This window comes from Hemicordylus capensis, chromosome 6 (genome assembly GCF_027244095.1).
Source record: "Hemicordylus capensis ecotype Gifberg chromosome 6, rHemCap1.1.pri, whole genome shotgun sequence".
NCBI classification, from domain to species: Eukaryota; Metazoa; Chordata; class Lepidosauria; order Squamata; family Cordylidae; genus Hemicordylus; species Hemicordylus capensis.
Window position 1 is genome coordinate 114,601,090 of NC_069662.1, and position 17,843 is coordinate 114,618,932.

Sequence of the window (17,843 nt, forward strand, 5' to 3'; positions counted from 1 at the left end):
GAGCATTTTGGAGCCACTAAATTCCCCTGTCATGCCAAAAATGTTAACTTATGGAGCATTCAGTGCAGCCCAATAGTAAACCATTCTGTGGAATGTGCACAACTGAGAATTTAATGGAGTCACAGCAGTTGCTCAAAGTCAGACACAGTAAACAAATATATTAGTTAGAAAAGCACATGGATTTGCCTCAAGATGCATTAGCTGCTATTGTTTTCAGTTGCTCAATTTCCTAATGGAATCGTGCTTTGGAGTTTCAAGTTTATATACAACAGAAGACAAAGATGTTATCTTTTCCAGCATAATACATCTGAATGACATGTGCTATAAGTACTGTAATGCATTTAGAAGCGTTTTAAGAAGTGGCCTTTTCTTCTGTTTTAGGGACAAAAGGGAGACATCGGGCCTCCTGGAACTACAGGTCCACCTGGAAGACCTGGTCCACCAGGTCAATTGGGATCTCCAGGACCTTTGGAATCAAGTAAGACATGCTGTCTATATGACCTGCCCCTTTTCTCCTCCTCCTCTTCCTTCTCCTGCTGAATGTAATGGATACTGCTTTGCTGAACAGAAAAGAGACACATGCCCATGAAGTTTATCTGCAGCCACTAGCTGAGGGGCCAACCTTTTTAACTGCAGCTTTAAGGCGGACTCTGGCTTCCCCTGCAGTATGTCTGGAGCACTTTGTTCACAAACCACTCCTAGCTCCACAAAGAAAGATGCAGATTTGGTTTCACTGCTATATGTGGCAGGGCTGTATTTTCTCTTTCCTTCATGCTGCCTCGCTATAGGAACTTCAGCCTCAGAAAAGACAGAATGGTGTTATTCTCTTAAGTTTTAAATTAGTCTATGAGGAATCTGATGATGGTTGTGTGTGCACAGGGGCGTAACGATGGGGGGGCGGGCAGGGCACGTGCCCTGGGTGCCACCCCAGCGGGTCACATGGGGGGCGCCCAAAAGTGGCTTCCCCCCGCCCCCCTGGATCGCCCGCCGAGTGTGGTGGCAGGCGTGCGGCGGCGATTTGGCGGTGGCGGGCATCAGCGACGGGTCGCCTGCAGCCCGCAGCCCGCCGAGTGCAGCGGTGGCTGGTGGCTGGCGTGGCGGCGATGGGCTGTAGCGTGGCCTGAGTGGCGGTGGCGGTGGATCACCCGCCGAGGACGGAGTGCAGGCAGAGCGACGCCGAGCCTGTCTCCTGGCCCGGCGTCGCTTCCCAACTGCGCAGGCACGCCGCAGCCACCGGCCGCCACCGCCGGCGATCTGCTGCCTGGGGGGCGCCGCCGCGCCCTCACAGGTATGTGGGGGCCGGGGGGGCAGGGGCACCATTTCAGGGCCAGAGCTTGCCCTGGGCGCCGTTTCCCCCCGATACGCCACTGTGTGTGCATGTGCGGAAGGCTACAGTCAAAATGGGTCACTGCTCATTCTCCACTCATAATCTACTTCTGAGTCTTCCCCTGCAATCCTCTTGTTTATACCTAGATCATTTATTTACATATCCATTCACTCATTCACAGACAGCCTGCTCCTTCCTTAAGAATCTGTGGGCTCAATAAGGTAAAACTAATTCAACATTCCATTTAAATCTAAGAAAAAATCGAACAATGGCTAAAAACAGTGCAGCTATGCCTCAAAATTGGGAAACTAGTGATATTCCATGTGTGTGTGTGTACACACACACACTCATATATACATATATATGTATTCAAATGTATATATGTTGGTCATATATATGGACCCCTTGCAGCGTTCCTTTTAAGGCGTGCACGTGTGCGTGCAGTCACATGTTTTTTAATGTCCACTCAGTTAATTTTAGATCCTGCTCAGGCTGAATCAGGTAGGCCCCCACCCTTTGAATGCAGGTTCGCACGCACTGCCTTGATACTGCCGTGCCCAGAACAAAACTTATTAAGCATATAGATGGGAAAAAATTAGAGAGAACACTGACCCCTAGTGAAGTTTATAAGAGTCAAAGATGTCAACCAAAATACAGCACCTGGATTTTAAATGTTTAGCTGGCAGGTAGATATCACCTGTTCACTTTTCAGGATGTCTTTCTCTGTTTCAGCAACCTCCTAGTGTGGTAATCTGATATTTTCTAGGGCAACTAACAATGGGGCCAAAAGGGGAAAGAGGGCTTCCTGGACCTCCAGGGAAATGTCTGTGCAATCCCCAGCAAAATGTGAATATCCCACCATATGAGGAACCACTGTATGGACAGGCCTATTCGAAAGTTCCTGCAGTAAGTGAGTTCTACAGGATCTACTATGGGCATACGGTGTATGTGGATAATCCAGGGTTACAATATGGAGCTGTCACTTTGCTCAGCTTGACATGTTTGAGGGAGTAACTAATTTGGTTCTGGAAATGGAACTCGTTGCAAAATAATCTGAATGCTTTTGGCAGCATTGCTCTTATGTATTTGCTCAGTGCTAATAACTACTGTACTGGAAATATAGATTGGGTTGCTACAATTTCAATGTCAGGACTCCAAGTACAACTACATTAGGCACCCAAGTGCTGCTGTATCTTTAAATTCTACCTATTATTCTACTACTACTACTACTACTACTACTACTACTACTACTACTACTACTACATATCTTTGGGAAAGTAGTAACATACCACTTTCAGTTTAAACACAGACCTTTTAGTCTGGGAGCATATGTAATTTTATGGCAAAGTTTGTGAGAAATGTATACTCGACATTAAACTCAAGAGGGCTTGCCTCTGAGTAGACATGAGTCAGATTGCATTGTATGTATCAATCAGACAGTTGGTGAAACTGGATTCCTTTCTTTCCCCAGAAGTAATAGCTAGAATCTATAACATTCTTCTCAATAAGGTACTTATATGTTAGCACTGTGCATGAGAAAAAACATTGTATCGGATCTGACGGTATGAGCCAACATAAAAACTGTCAGAATTGGAATTAGCATATGTTTTTATATTGTGTAGTTGGATTGTGTCAGATTTTCAGTTGGAAATTCTGACAAACTGGATTTTATCAATGGGAAAAAAATATAACAACTCCGGAATGGCTTGGCGGAAAGCTCTACAATTTCACATGGTGGTAGTACATGGTGAGAGCAATTTGTGCCTTGAATGAGAAGATAATCGGCTATCCTATAGATATTTAATGAATTTTTCAAAAAGTTTTAAAAACTTTTTACAAGTGCTATAAGTTGCTTGTTCCATGGAAGAAAGTTACAAACAGTGCAGGAGCTTTCCCACAGAAGACTGTTACTGCAAATCTCCTCCAGAAGAGAGAGTGCACATTCACACACTGGCCAGACTTACACCAAAGTTCATTTGAGATCTTTGGAAGCACCCCACACACAGATGGGGCATTCTGTTCTGCTTTTTAGCTTCTCCCACTGTATTTCTAGGTTTTTTTAAATGCTGGTATTAAGTGAGTTTTTCTGAAAATGCCAGACCAAATAGGGAGAGGCACTGACTTAGAATCATTAACAGGATAAGAGGAAAACACTCCTTAGGAATGCAAATAGACTCTTTAGGAATGCAAATTGAGAATAGTGGAAAAACCAGTTTTCAGGAAGCAAACTCTTTGAAAGTTCTAGTTACAAAACCTCTGTGTTTGCTCAAGTTGACTTTTTTTGAACACAGTATTAGTCTGCTTACTTAAGGTTTAACCAGGTTTTCACTGGTTAAAAGACCACACATGCATTGGAAAAAAGGGAAGAAATCTGTTAGTGTATACAAATGTTTCCAGTCGAGTACACGAGGTGTCTATTCTTACGATCACAAAAATCGGGCTAGGAAAATCCTAACCCAATTTTTGTGATCCTAAGAACCACCGGGCTCACAGCCGAGCCCGGTAGTTCTGGAGCAGCGAACCCGCTCCTGTAGCCTGCCCCTTAGCCCGGGTTTGCGGAGCGCTCGCTCCGCAAACCCGGGCTATCTGCTCGTGAGTAGCTGTGGCGCAGCTCCGCAGTGCAGCTACTCATGAGTAGACCCTCAGCTGGGAGGCTTAAAAGCAGCCTCCCGGCTTGGGGGTCTCCCCAGTATGCCCTGCGCGCTCACGCAGGGCATAGTGGTGCTTCCGGGGGCCACATGGCCCCCAAGCTCCCCAGCCCCCACCGGCTCCATCTCGAAGCCGGCCATCGTGTGGGCAACCAATTGGGCCACCCAGGGCTCCCTGCCTGTTCGTGAGAAGGGAGAGCGGGCTTAGCCCGCTCTTCCCACTCAGCACCCTAAACCAGGTCTAACTGATCGTGAGACCCAGTCTGAGGTTTTGAAGACAGCATTGTGTTCCTCACCATGGAACGCTCTCTCGCTCGCTCTCCCCCCCATCCCTCCCCATTAGCTAAAAGGAAAACATGGAGGCATGCAATGTGAACTGGCACAAAAAGAAAACCCGAAAGCAGAGGGGAGGGGCTGCTTCCCTCATGCTGTGAGTGTAATTCAAAGTGGCTTCACCCAACATTTACCCTGAGAGGTGGAAGCTATGTGTGGGAAAGCTCCAGGAATTGAAGCCCCTATTCTGACCATTGTTTATGCCCTGTTTGAAGGAAATTGTGCATAGCCTTCATATAAAAGGAGCACCCGTCCCTTTGCTTTTGCACCTCATGGAGTACTCCATACAGCAGGCTTTACCAGGAGTGTTCTGGGAGGCTTTACTATGAACTCAGTTATCCCCAAAACCCAATGCAAAATGGGGATTTTTTTCACATTGGATATAGCCTGGGCTGCACTCTAATGCACAGTGAAAAACCCAAATTGTGTGTAAAGTGCTCCCCGATAGCTCACAGGAACTTAGGGGTAAATCTGCCCAACATGTGAATGCACACCCACAATTCAGAAGGAGATGTGAACGAAAGGGCTTTAAAAGCACTGTGTGAAAAACTTCGTCATGTTCCAGCTCTAGAATGGCTGAGTAGAAATCTTTAAAGTTCCACTCTTTGGCATGCAAGAGTGACACCATGGTAATTCTTCACCTAGAGAGGATTTCAAATCAAACAAAACCACCCATATAAATTTCTCACAGACTTTGCCATGAAATAGGATTTTTGTACACTATGATCCCGTACTATTTATTTTTCCCCCCCTCTTCAGAGGTCCACAGCAGGAGCACATCTCCACCAGTCCGGATTCTCCCCCCGCCCCTTCAAGAGTATTCCAACCACAATAATGCTACTCTTCAGTTTTGTGAAGATGGTATCACAACACTGGTTTTGAATCATGCCATGCAATCAATTCATATTCATACAAACAAGTGGGGGATGTATGGCTGAAAGGCAGCGTATGCAGTACATGTTAAAGAAATAAAATAAACAAGCTTAACCCACACAGAGCATCTGCACGCTGGTATTCTATTTTGCTCCCGTCACCCCTGCCACAGCCCCCCTCACCTCCGAGATCTCTTCACCCTCACCTGAGCTGCACTCCTGCTCCCCTCCAGCTGGTTGGTTCCATACCCCTCACCCCTCTTGGTCGTGGCTGCAGCATTGCTGGTGCCTGTTGACCAAGCTGCAGCCCCCTATTCCTAGAGACCTCCCCATCCTCACCCAAGCCCCACTCCTGTTCCTTCCCACAGGAGCAGCAGCAGCAGTGGTTGACCAGGCCCTTCCTCGCTGCCACCACCACCATGGCTGCTCGTTCCCCTCAGGACGCTGACAGGCCCGGGCCTGTCCCTTGCCTGCCTGCCTGCCTCCGCTAATGGCCTCAGTAGCCCCAAACAGCAGCAGTGGTTGACTAGGCCCTTCCTTGCTGCCAATAGGCACCGTCATGGCCACTCGTTTTCCTCAGGCCGCTGCCAGGCATGAACCCATCCCTCACCTTCCCTTCTTTCTCTCTTTCCTTCATTTCTTTTTCTCTCTTTCTCTCTCCTCCACTCGCTCTCCCCCCCCCCTTCCTGAGTTAACAGATCTTGTTCATCTTGTTTCCTCATCTAATTAGCACAGTGGCAGCCTCTTTTTCTGAAGGGGATCTTTCTTCCCTCACGGCCCCTCTCTTCACAGACCCCTGCCCACTATCCTTTTATATATATAGATTCCTCTCCCCAAGCACATCTTCTGACCAGTAACAGTTGCATTCCAACTGACCTTAACCATCACAGGCTCCTCCCCTTATCTGCATATGGAATCTCCACTGCCCAATCACCATGGTGCTTCTGCTCGTGAACTCTTGCAAGAGCTGCCACATGCGGGATTAGCCACGGGTATGCCTTAGAGAATTATATATATATATATATATATATATATATATATATATATATATATATATATGCTTGGGGGAAAGGCGCATTGATTAAAAACTAGAAAGGAACTAGAAAAGGGCTTAGGCCTTCAGACTTGAAACAAATGTTTAGATTTCTGTTTAAACCTATTATTCTGCTAAAGTCAATCATATGGCAATCTAGTGCATCCTTTTATTTATTTTTTCCAGATATTTGTGGTGAATAATCGGGAAGAGTTGGATAGGCTTAATACAGAAAATGCTTTCGCATTTCGAAGAGACCAGAGATCATTGTATTTCAAGGATACTTTTGGATGGCTTCCAATCCAGGTTAAAAAAAAAAAAGTGTTACAATTTTTTTTTAAAAAAAGTGCTCAAATGTGTTAAAAATTAGTCCATCAATTCATATTACTTCCATAAGGAAAATATTCCATATGAATAAATATTTATATTAAAATTATCATGTATACCACAAAGGGAGACAAATCACTGTCAAAGATCTCATAACTTTGCTTCCCATTGCGTAATCAGACCATACTCTGTTAATTTCACCACAACTGCTTTGGACCAAGTCTTAAAAAATCATTTGTGTAGAGCAGGTAAACCAGGGTTCTGCCAGTATTTAGCCAATAATATTTTGGCTGCAGTAAGCAAATACTGTATCATCTGACAATGGTTCAGTGGCACAGATGCTTTCAAGTATCCTATTAAGATACAAAGTAGGTTGCCATGGTAAAGGATCATAGCTTCAGTTATACAGCCAACCTTCGTATCATAGCTTCAGTTATACAGCCAACCTTCGTATCATAGCTTCAGTTATAGCCTTGTTTCCCAAAGGCCTTAAGAGCCTCACACCTCCACCACACATTAATAAAGTCACCTTTATTAATGTTGACATATCCATCAATTATCATTACCTCTTTTATATATTTTATACAATTGACATGGAACAAAATCACAGCCATACAAAATAATGTAGTAATTTTCTCTTATGTTATTACAGTATGGATGGACCCCTATGTAGAATAGTTTGCCATATATTCTGCAGTATTGGATTTCCTGCCTTTTAGTTCAGTTAGAGTTGTTAACTAATTTAACCTAAAAGTCTCTTAGTAACTGATGTATTTTATAATAAACCTTTGAACTTTTAAAAATCAAACGTCAGAAGATGTCAAATCATTACAGTTATCCCAAGTATTAATTTGATATTTGTATCTGATAAAGAAGATTTTAAATTTTTTAAAAGGAAGTAATGAACTCCCAATTACATTCTGTAAAATATATTTCAGAAAATCAAAGTATGTCCCTGACACAAATAGATACTTCCCTCCTGGGACTTTTAACCATGGAGTCAAACCAATAAATATTTGGATTAAGTTCCACTTCATGTTCCTCAGGATTTTTTTTAACACTCTTGTTCAGTTCTGATTCAGATATTGACTTTAAAAATGGTTCAGCAATAACTAGTTCTCACACTCTGAGTCAGTCTTGAACCAGTTGGATAATATTACATTCTTTCACTTGCAATGCAACTACAAAATGCATACAGTAGTAACTTTTTCACTTGAGGGGAGAAATGATTATTTTGTGTGTGGTTTGTTGTTTTCTTGAATTGTTAAAGGTTGGGGGAGGGGGGGTTTACAAACAAAAATACCGTAATATTAAAGAACAGGGAAATAGCCTGTTTAGGGTGGTTGGTAATATGGTGGAAAGGAGGAACTGCAGCGCAAAAGAAGCTTTCAGCCTCAATTCAAGAATCCTCCATAGAACATAGGAAGCTGCCATATACTGAGTCTGACCCTTGGTCCATCTAGTTCATTATTATCTACAGACTGGCAGCGGCTTCTCCAGGAATCTCTCTCAGGCAGGAATCTCTCTCAGCCCTATCTTGGAGATGCCAGGGAGGGAACGTTCTGCTCTTCCCAGAGCAGGTCCATCCCCTAAGGGGAATATCTTACACAGGGCTCACAAATCAGGTCTCCCATTCATATGCAACCATGGCAGACCCTGCTTAGCTGAGGGGACAAGTCATACTTGCTACCACAAGACCAGCTGAGGCCTAGTTGCTGGACAAGGGCCTCTTTTTAGGCAAGCCTCTATCAGAGCACCAGGAGGACTACCAGTCCTACGCCTTGCCTATCTCTACTGCTCTTCTTTCTCTTCTTTTCAGATGGCTCATTCTATTTGGATTGTTTCTCCAAATATAGCTGGGGCAGAGAGATGCCCTCACATCAGAAGAATCCCTTGAGTGTCTGAAAACTGAACTGCTTTTGAACTTACCTCTTCTTGTGTTTAGGGGTTCAGTTCAGGTTCAAGGCAACCAAGATACTTTAGATTTGGGATTAGATTTAGTTACGGTTCACTGAAGGGGGGAAAAAAGCCCTGTCTGGACTAAGTTTTAGGTTTGCATTCAGTACAATTCCCTGCTTATAATACATGGAGAGGACATTTTCATTGGGACTGCGATGCCCCTTTGTTTTTGTGGTCATGAACTTCTTCAGCCCTCCCCATCCTTGACTGCTATTTTAGTTAAGAAAAAAATGGAAGCAGAAGTGATGCAGTTAGTATCACTTCTGTTTTGACCCTCAGTGAGTAGAATGTAGCAAAAATAAAGAAAACAAATGGTTGGTATAGCTATATCTTGTACACAGGGCACACAGTTTAGTTTAACTACTGTGTAAACCTATGCCCTATGTTTGTCTGCAACATGAACTACCAAAATCATGGCAGGCATTTAGAAACATTCTGCTTTAGTATTACATAATTTATAGGGCACGGATTGTGGGGTTATGTTGTCTTCCTCAATGCTTTAATGATGGGATGCTTAAGCAATCAGTAATATTGATTAAGCAAGCAGCAGTATTATGTCAATTATTATTGTTAATTTGTTTTAGTTGTTTTTATCATGCTGTGAACCTCCCTGAGCCGTTTTGGAAGGGTGGTATACAAATCTAATAAACAAACAAACAAACAAACAAACAATGTCAGCTCTAGATCTGAGATTTCATGCTTCTATGATCATGAAGTATTTTTTTTAAGTAAAGACCTTTAAAATATGCCTCTTCAATATTTATTTATTCTTGAGACAATACAGTCCAAGAATAAGTAAATTCCTACCATAAAATAACATAATTATATTTGGACTTGAACATAAATAATTTGATGGTTTTCAGAGATACTTGCAGAGGTAAAGAAAGACTAAGCAACTGAGATCTTGATCCAAGATTCCCAGCTGATTCTGCAGCTACTTGAATCAAACCTCTGAGCTGGAAATGTACATTTTCAGCAAGTAGAAAATTATGCCTAATCACTCTCAAATCACCTGGCCTTACCTTTCCGAGACAGTAAGGATGGTTATAGTTGCATTTATCCCAACAGCTTATGCCTTTCTATCATGTGGACTACCCTATAGAAGATGGCAGCACATGTGGAGATGGCATCCTCCAAGATGGAGAAGAGTGTGATGATGGCAATAGCATTGTGACTGATGACTGTATAAGTATGTTAAATCTATTCACTTCTCGTTTTTCACTTAATTTTATTTTTAAGTCTAGAAGGGGCAGCCTATTCCTAAGTTCCACTGTGCTGGGACAGCAGTACACAGAATCTCGTGCACATTCCTACAAAGTGCACAGTCTTCAGCAGCCTGCGTGTTTTATAGCTGCTTCCTTCATAAACACAAAGCACTCTTATGTTGGTTTAATGAAGACTTTATGCAGAAACAACTCACATTTTTCTCTGTCTCCTTTCCCTCCCTGTTCTTTCTGACTCAAAAAACTACTAGATAGAATAGTAGTATTGGTGGCCCACAAATAGTTATGACATTTCATGTGATCTGAAAACATGGAAACAGAAGTAAATGAATATATGTCTCCAACCCTGTGGACTTGTTCTAGTAGAAACTCTATTTTTACTAAAGGAGTGAGTGAGTGTGTGTGTGTGTGTGTGTGTGTGTGTGTGTGAGAGAGAGAGAGAGAGAGAGAGAGAGATGGGCTCATACCTGCCAGCCACTTATACCAGTGGCAGAGTGTGCACCGGCCATGCTTCTGGACACCCCCACATTGGACATGAGTACCAAGTTGTACATAGGGATCCTCCATGCATTTGGGAACCTTGGGGCAACCAGCTTAATATACACACAGACCCTTTGCACCAGGGTTTTTAGGAAGTATGGCCAGTGTCTGTGGTCCTATTTGCTTGTCATCCATTCTCGGAATCTGGGGGAAGGGTATGAATGAATGTCTCTTCAATCAAAATAAGTTGAACAGATTATTATAATATTATGATTGGGGCGGGGATGGGAAGTTTCTCAAAGCAGTTTATATAGTATAGCAGAAGGAATAAGAAAATCCTTCCCTGTCCCTAAGGGTTTCATAGTCTAAAGAGAAAAACAAGGAAGATGCCAGCAACAGCCACAGGAGAAACATTACGATGGATTGAACAGGGATAGTTATTCTCCCACTGCTAAACATAAGAAAGCCACTCTTCAAAAGATGCCTCTTTGCCCCGTTCATAGAGGTATCTAGTTCTGTAATAAATCACAATGAGGCAGTAACCCTGCCAAACTTACTGGAGTTTATGACTTAATTGGAGGAAAAATCCATGTAAATTTGTCCATGTAAATTTGTCCTTTGCTCTTCTTTCATGTTTATTAGAATGTCGCCATGCATACTGTGGAGATGGCTACCGACGTGAAGGTGTAGAAGACTGTGATGGGCAAGATTTTGGATATCATACATGTAGAACATATGTCCCCGGGTATGGCAAATTTAAACTAATTTTGTTGCATCACAGAAGAATGTCAATTATTCAGACAAGTGGGAACCTACAAGGAATTTCATGGGGAAGAGAGACAAAATATTGTTTTTAATCCTTTCTCCCCTTCATTGACTGATAGCTTGTAAAAAGCTCCCTCTTGTCCTAATCATATTCCCCATGATCACTTGGAGATGAAGGGAAGAGTATTGCAGAGGACGTAACTGGGCTCATGGGCAAAGTTCCATTCAGCACATTGTCTCTGGACCAGTCTTCCCAGCCCTGCCCCACCACTACCACTTCAGTAGTATAGAGAGCTCAGCCTCCATTTATTTCTGAAGTGATCATGCGGAGGGGAGGGGAGATTTGAGATCTGTGGGCAGAAAGGCCCTTGAGAGACTTGGGCAGCACACAAGAGCTCTTGGGGTACAAGGCAAGCCTCAAAGTTATCCTGCCCTGCAGCGGCGTAGCAAGGTTGGAGTGGGCCCAGAGACGAGATTTTTAAATGCCCCCCCCCCCAAAGTCCAGGGACTCCACACACACAGGCACCCAAAGATTTAAGTCTGATATTTCAAAATAAGTATGCTGCCTGGAAATACATTTCACTGCATACACACATGCACACTTCACAAAATATAGTGATATTATTATTATTATTATTATTACATTAATATCCCGTTCTTCCTCCAAGGATCCCAGAGCGGTGTACTACATACTTGAGTTTTTCTTTCACAACAACCCTGTGAAGTAGGCTAGGCTGAGAGAGAAGTGACTGGCTCAGAGTCACCCAGCTAGTATCATGGCTGAATGGGGATTTGAACTTGGGTTTCCCCGGTCCTAGTCCAGCACTCTAACCACTACACCATGCTGGCTCACCGTTGATATACATTGAATACTATATATTTGTGCTACTTTTAATGCCTGGAACACACTAGAAACACTAATTATTAAAATGGGCCCCTCACTGCAGATTAGCAAAGGAGACTTTCAACCATGCAGTGTGAGCCTATGTATGTTTTCTCAGAATTCTAAACAAATTCAGTAAAGTTTGATTCCAGGAAGTTTTTCACACGGGGCTTTTAAAGCCCTTTAACACATACCTCCTCTGGGATGGAGGTGCTGCATTCACATGTTGGCCAGATTTACCCTGAAGTCCCTGCGAGTTATTGGGGAGCAGTTCACATGCAATTCAGGTTTTTCACTGCTCGTTAGAGTGTAGCCTGATTTATATCCAGAGTAAAAGAAAATCCACTATTTTGCGTTGGTTCTTTGGGACAACTTCGATTTTGCAGTAAAGTCTCCCAGTAAACTTGCAGTAAAGCCTGCTGTGTGTAAAGGTCCCAGGTAAGTGTGTGGAGAATTGCAACCTCAGGCAGCAAATCTAACCACATTTAGCTGGAAGTACATTTCATTGAAACCTAAAGGACTAACTGGCAAAAAAAGCATGTCTACTTAAACTATCTGAGATCCTTCCCTGGTTAAGTGCATATAGGATTGCACATGCTCAGGAATGTAAACCAAACCAATTTGTGCTCCCAGCATATTTTGCTCCCTATAGGAGACCAGTAAGTCCCACTTAAGCAAGGAAGATAGGTGCAGAAAAAGAGAGAAAAGAGCAAGAATTAACACCATTCCTCAGGAGAAAAAGAGAGGGGGGAGAGAATGAGGAATCTACCTCTTCTTGGTAAAATTTTAAGATAGATTAGACATGCTGGGGGTCAAGGAGCTCCTGAAGCTATGCCCTAGTCTGTCCTAGAAGTCATTCTCCCTGCTCCCCAATGTGGAAGTAGGGCCTCTCACTGTACTGAGATAAAAAACACTCTCTGCAGTTGCTCAGAAGCAGGGTCATCCCTAGTGGGCTATGGGGCTGGGGGGCAAATCAGCATATGAAGGGCCTCCTTAACATTTCATATCATTTCAGAATCATACTGACTGATGACATACAGTGTAAATTGTGTGAGTGAGGTTTTTGGACATGTCCAACCAGCTTGGACATATAATGCATTTCTAAAGAAATAAAAATAAAACGCACAACACATGCTTCACAGTTCTCACTCAGACCTTCTGGGTTGCAAAACAAATTGAACACAAGTGCATTTATAAATGAATGAATGAATGAATGAATGAATATAAATATAATATTGTTTGTTCCAGAAGTTTTTTGTAATCTTCTGCCATGAAACAAGCCACTTACAGGACTTTTTGGATAGTTGTTTTTTTTAAGCCAGCAAATTCTCCAATCTGTTTCAAATTAAATATTCAGAGACTTCTCAGTCTCCAACCCCCCCACAACAAAGCCCTATGGCAAGCAGATCCGTGTGTGTGTGTGTGTGTGTGTGTGTGTGTGTGTGTGTGTGACCACAAAAAGGAATTCACATTCTACCTCCATTACTTTCAAAATCTGGGCTGGCTGGGCCGGGCTGAGCAGAGGGTCTGCAGAGAACTGTGGTGGGTAAGGGCAGCCAGCGCTGGCCACTCTGCCTGCCTCCTTCCTTCCTTGCTTGCTTGCTGCCTGGAGAGTTTCAGGCTTCAGCAAGGCCTATGCATAGACCTCTCTGGAAGCCCCACCCACCCACCAATCAGCTGAGAGGCAGAGAGAGAAGGCGCTCTAGCAGCTTGCAGGCTGCTTAGATTGCTAGCCAGGGAAAGCAGGAGAGAGGGTGAACAGGGCGAGGGGCCTGGCTGAGGGGCCTTGGGGCTTGGCAGGCGGGCAATGGGGAATCATATGACATGCCTCTGGGGGGCCCTTGGAGGCAGTGGGCCCCAGGACAATTGTCTCCCCTTGCCCAATTATAGTTACGCCCTTGCTGCCCTGTGGCAAGTGAGAAGATGCCAGAAAAGCCAATGCCATGGCTCTATGGATACTGTGATGGCTTCACCAGATTTCTGAGCCAATAGCTCAGGGAACAAGTGGTAGGAGGACCATGGAAGAGTGTGAGAGCTCTTGAAAGGCAGATGTGACTGATTTGTCCCACCAGGCTGCTCCAGGAACCAGCAGCCTGGAGGACCTGGTGAGGAAGGCTTTGGAGGACTATTGTGTAGTACGGTGCTGTGGCCGAAGAGCCTTTAGGGTATAGCAATGGCTTCCCCATAATGGTCTTGCCTGGTGGTTCCTTGTGTTTGCTGATGAGAAATAAGCTGTGCTTCTGCTCCCTGAGCCAATACAATCTCCCTGCGTCATACACTATGTGCTCAAGGCTAGTGTCCACATAATACTCTCTGCTGCTGGAAGTATTCCCAGGTTTTGTGGGGATGGGTGGGTTGTGTATGTGCAATCCTTGACTGGGGCAGTTTGTCAGAGGTCATTTTCATCCACCTTTCTCTCTCTCCATGGACCCAAAGGTGTGTGGTAGGCCTTCTCAATTCCTGCCATCCTCCTTATTTAGGCACCTATGATGTTTTATTTATTTATTTATTCGATTTTTAGACCACCCTTCCGAAAAGGCTCAAGAATGTTTGCACACAAACATTCCCTGTCACAGATAGACAGTCATGTCATTAATTATGTATTTGTTTTTCCATATCAGCTATACATTAGGGTTAGTTTCAAACATATTGCAGAGCTGTAGTGTTTTTCTTTAGTCTGGCAGGATTCTTGGATGAGAAACTTGCTCACTGGTAATCTGCATTTATAAATGGTTTCCTCTGGTCAGCAGTTTTACCTGCAGTTGCAGTATTTCTATCATGCTGTCAGGTATCATTTACAGGAAACATTTAATTTGCAAATCAAATTATCTGCAGTGTCTTCATAACTCATGAAATAATAATGTGTTAATTGGCACAAATAGGAAACCATAAGAGTTAGTTCTGCAAACCCTCTTCTGTGTTCACTCTCAGGATGTAATTGTAATAACCCCTTACAGCATAATAAACATTGAGACTGCTGCATAAATAGTGGGCAGCATCCAGACGAACACTGCTGCCCTTGATATTTCTCATGTGCAATTATTATTGCCGATCCCACCTTCCCTTTGCTGCCCCCAATGGCCCTCGAAAATATGTCATCAAGGGCAGCAGAGGGAAGGTGGAAATAAGTGGAAATTCTTCAGTGGCGAACTTCACTGCAAAATAAGCTTCTTTTTGTTGCCACATATATCTGTGGTTGGTATTTTTCTGATGTCCTCATTATTGACTTTATTTTATTTCCTCCATAAAACTACAACCAGAATCCATCTTTCAATCTGCTAATAGAAATTAAGATATTTTAAATGTCTGGTAAATTAGGCTCCATCTCTGCTGAGAAGCTTGGATGACATTTTCAAAAGATAAAGACAACAAAAAGTTTCATACGTAATTACTTCTTTATCTTCTGCCTTAGGTCTTATGGAAAACTGCGATGCACTTCTTATTGCTATATTGACTCTACAGATTGCCGATATTTTACATGAAGACAGAGAGAAAAGGTAGGTGAGTATTCCACATATCACAGACATGTATCAGGTGCTATGTTATCATCAAACCAAGACTGGGCAATAGACAAAATCAAACCATCTCTATGGTGAAGCAATCAACACCTTGCTGCTGATGGCAATTTGATTCACATCACACTAGAAGAAAATAGGACCACTGCATCCTGTCTTAGTAGAAAACTGACAAACAATTCTGACTTACATTTTCCATGGCTGGTTACAGGAAATACCCTGTGTTACAAGAACAAAACAAAATCAGTGGAAGAACCAAACCAAACCAATGTTTGGTGGAATACAACAGAATACAATAATACCTCAACTTAGCACTGTTAGTCCTAAAATAAGCTCTTCAGATCTGTTTTTAACTTCTTCTTTAGAAAAAAGACTGTTCCAGTATAAACACAAATCATATCCTGGTTGCAGTGTTTATATGACTATTTAGGTTTATCACAACAATGTGAACTTTGTACATGCTTTAGTTGTGAGAACTGTAGATTTAAATTAGCAAGAAGCCCCCACTGTGTATATTGACTGGAAACCATTTAGTTAGTAACTTTAGTAGAGTAAACCAGAGGAAAGAACTGATCAGATTTACCTAAAAGCAGAAATAATCTAAGAATGTGATATATATATATATATATATATATATATATATATATATATATATATATATGATGGACTTCAATGGAAGCATTCTGAAAGGAGTCACATTTGCATATTACCAAGGCTACAGAATGGATTCAGCAACCTTTCCCAGGCTCTTGAAGGATTTCAGTCTCTATTGGGAGATTAAGGACTGATTCGCCAGTTCTTCAACCAGAAGTGACTTTAGGGGCAGTCGACTCATGTGGAACAAGCTCTTGAGAACTGGTTCACCTGTTCTATGCATCATGTTCCCACCAAGATTCTGAAAGAATAATATTATCCAGTGTTCCTGTGCCTGAAATTTGCATTATTAATTCTGCAACAGAATTGGGAAGGATGCATTTTGAAATGCTTATAATTCAGTTAAAAGCTATGGTTGAAAAATTGTTATTAGTTTTTATTTTAGCCTGAATGTCAGGAAGTGTTAAATTACTTTTTGTTTTCTCATGCATCTGATAGTTACTTTCCAGTCTCATCGTTACATAGTATACAGTATGATTGTGTATATATATTTATTTGCTTATCCTATAGTGTATTATTCAGATTACATACTGTATAGGTTTTATATGTATATATGTGAAGGGTTTTTTTTCAAGAAAATTGGTTACATGTTTGTTATCTTTGATAGCATCTGGGATAATTGCTGGTTTCCTTTCTAGCAGACACTACAGAGTAAATTTCACGTGGCAAGTATGATGAATTAGATACAAATGAGAGTTGTCATAAATGTAGATGATCTTCAAAGCAAATTCTTCATACACTGATGTATGGCATCAGCTTAAGAAAAGCAGGATAAGCTCATCTTTCTCTGTCAGTTATTGTTCCTGTTTTTAATTTAAAGGTCTGAAGTGTATGTTTGAAATGCATGAACACCTGTATAAAACTGGTATTTTATGTCCTGTTACTTCTGTTGAAGTCGATTATGGAGGATGCTACACAATGATAATAAAAATTAAATGGAACAAACAAGTATACACACCTTTTTACAATATGTCTAGATGTGTAGATTAATTTACTTTTGCATTCATATAACATTGAAAATAATTTCTTAAAGCCCCATTTAATTACTCAGGGTGTGTCTCTTTTACATGAATTGCTTCTACTATTCTGACACTTAGACATTGGGCACAATCTAAACAAACACCTAGGTCATCCAGTGGGCATCATTTTGCTGTGTGCTGAAGTTCTATTCAATTCATTGGGACAGTGTGCCTGATTCTCTCTAGATTGTGCCCAGCAGCTATGTTAAGAACAAGCCAAAATGGTTTGTTATAACCAAACAAGCAATCCTGGTTTATTCTTCTAACCAGTTCCAAAAATAAACCAGGATCTGAACCCAAGATCCTGATTTATTTTGGAACTCTGGCTGGAATAAGCTTGGATTGCTCTGGTTCCAATAAGCCCAACTGCTTGGAGCAATTCTGGTTTGTTCTTAATCAGAATTGAAATAGAATTATTCTGAGTCTTGGGCACAGAGGGTAGGGGGGAATGCTCACTTTCAGGGCTCAAAGAAGTCACACAAAGTTAAGACTATTTGCTGGGTCTGTATTAAGTCTGAACTATCTCTAGTCTTCTGCACAGTCTGTTTGCAGAGACCAAGAGAGAGGCACCTGCTTTGCTGCAAGGCTCTTCAAAGCATGTCAGTGCTGCTGTGGAGGTGGGCTGTTCCATGCCTACTAAGCATTGTGCAGTCGTGGTTGCTACACTACTCCCATTGGAAGTAATGGAAGCAGCATTGCAACTCTGATTGCACAATGCTTAGTAGGCATGCAGCAGCCTGCTTCAACAGCAGCATTGATGTGCTTTGGAGGGCCTCATGAGTGCCTCTCTCGCCCATCAGCAATG

The 17,843-nt window shown here is 42.5% G+C and overlaps 1 protein-coding gene across 8 annotated transcripts in view; it reads left to right on the top strand.

Annotated features, from left to right (window-relative positions):
• Nucleotides 1–16,989, top strand: part of COLQ (collagen like tail subunit of asymmetric acetylcholinesterase) — a 74,379-nt gene extending 57,390 nt beyond the window's left edge. The window contains exons 12-18 of one of the 8 annotated variants that reach the window (XM_053266125.1): nucleotides 382–478; nucleotides 2,094–2,233; nucleotides 6,400–6,519; nucleotides 9,568–9,688; nucleotides 10,845–10,947; nucleotides 15,263–15,351; nucleotides 16,080–16,989. In XM_053266125.1, the coding sequence (XP_053122100.1) occupies nucleotides 382–478; nucleotides 2,094–2,233; nucleotides 6,400–6,519; nucleotides 9,568–9,688; nucleotides 10,845–10,947; nucleotides 15,263–15,332 (651 nt within the window). In that variant the 3' untranslated portion in view covers nucleotides 15,333–15,351; nucleotides 16,080–16,989. Of the gene's footprint in view, nucleotides 1–381; nucleotides 479–2,093; nucleotides 2,234–6,399; nucleotides 6,520–9,567; nucleotides 9,689–10,556; nucleotides 10,660–10,844; nucleotides 10,950–15,262; nucleotides 15,352–15,730; nucleotides 16,024–16,079 lie in introns of those variants that run through there. The other 7 variants (XM_053266128.1, XM_053266130.1, XM_053266126.1 and 4 more) reach the window with 7 other exon arrangements.
• The last annotated feature ends 854 nt before the right edge of the window (nucleotides 16,990–17,843 follow it).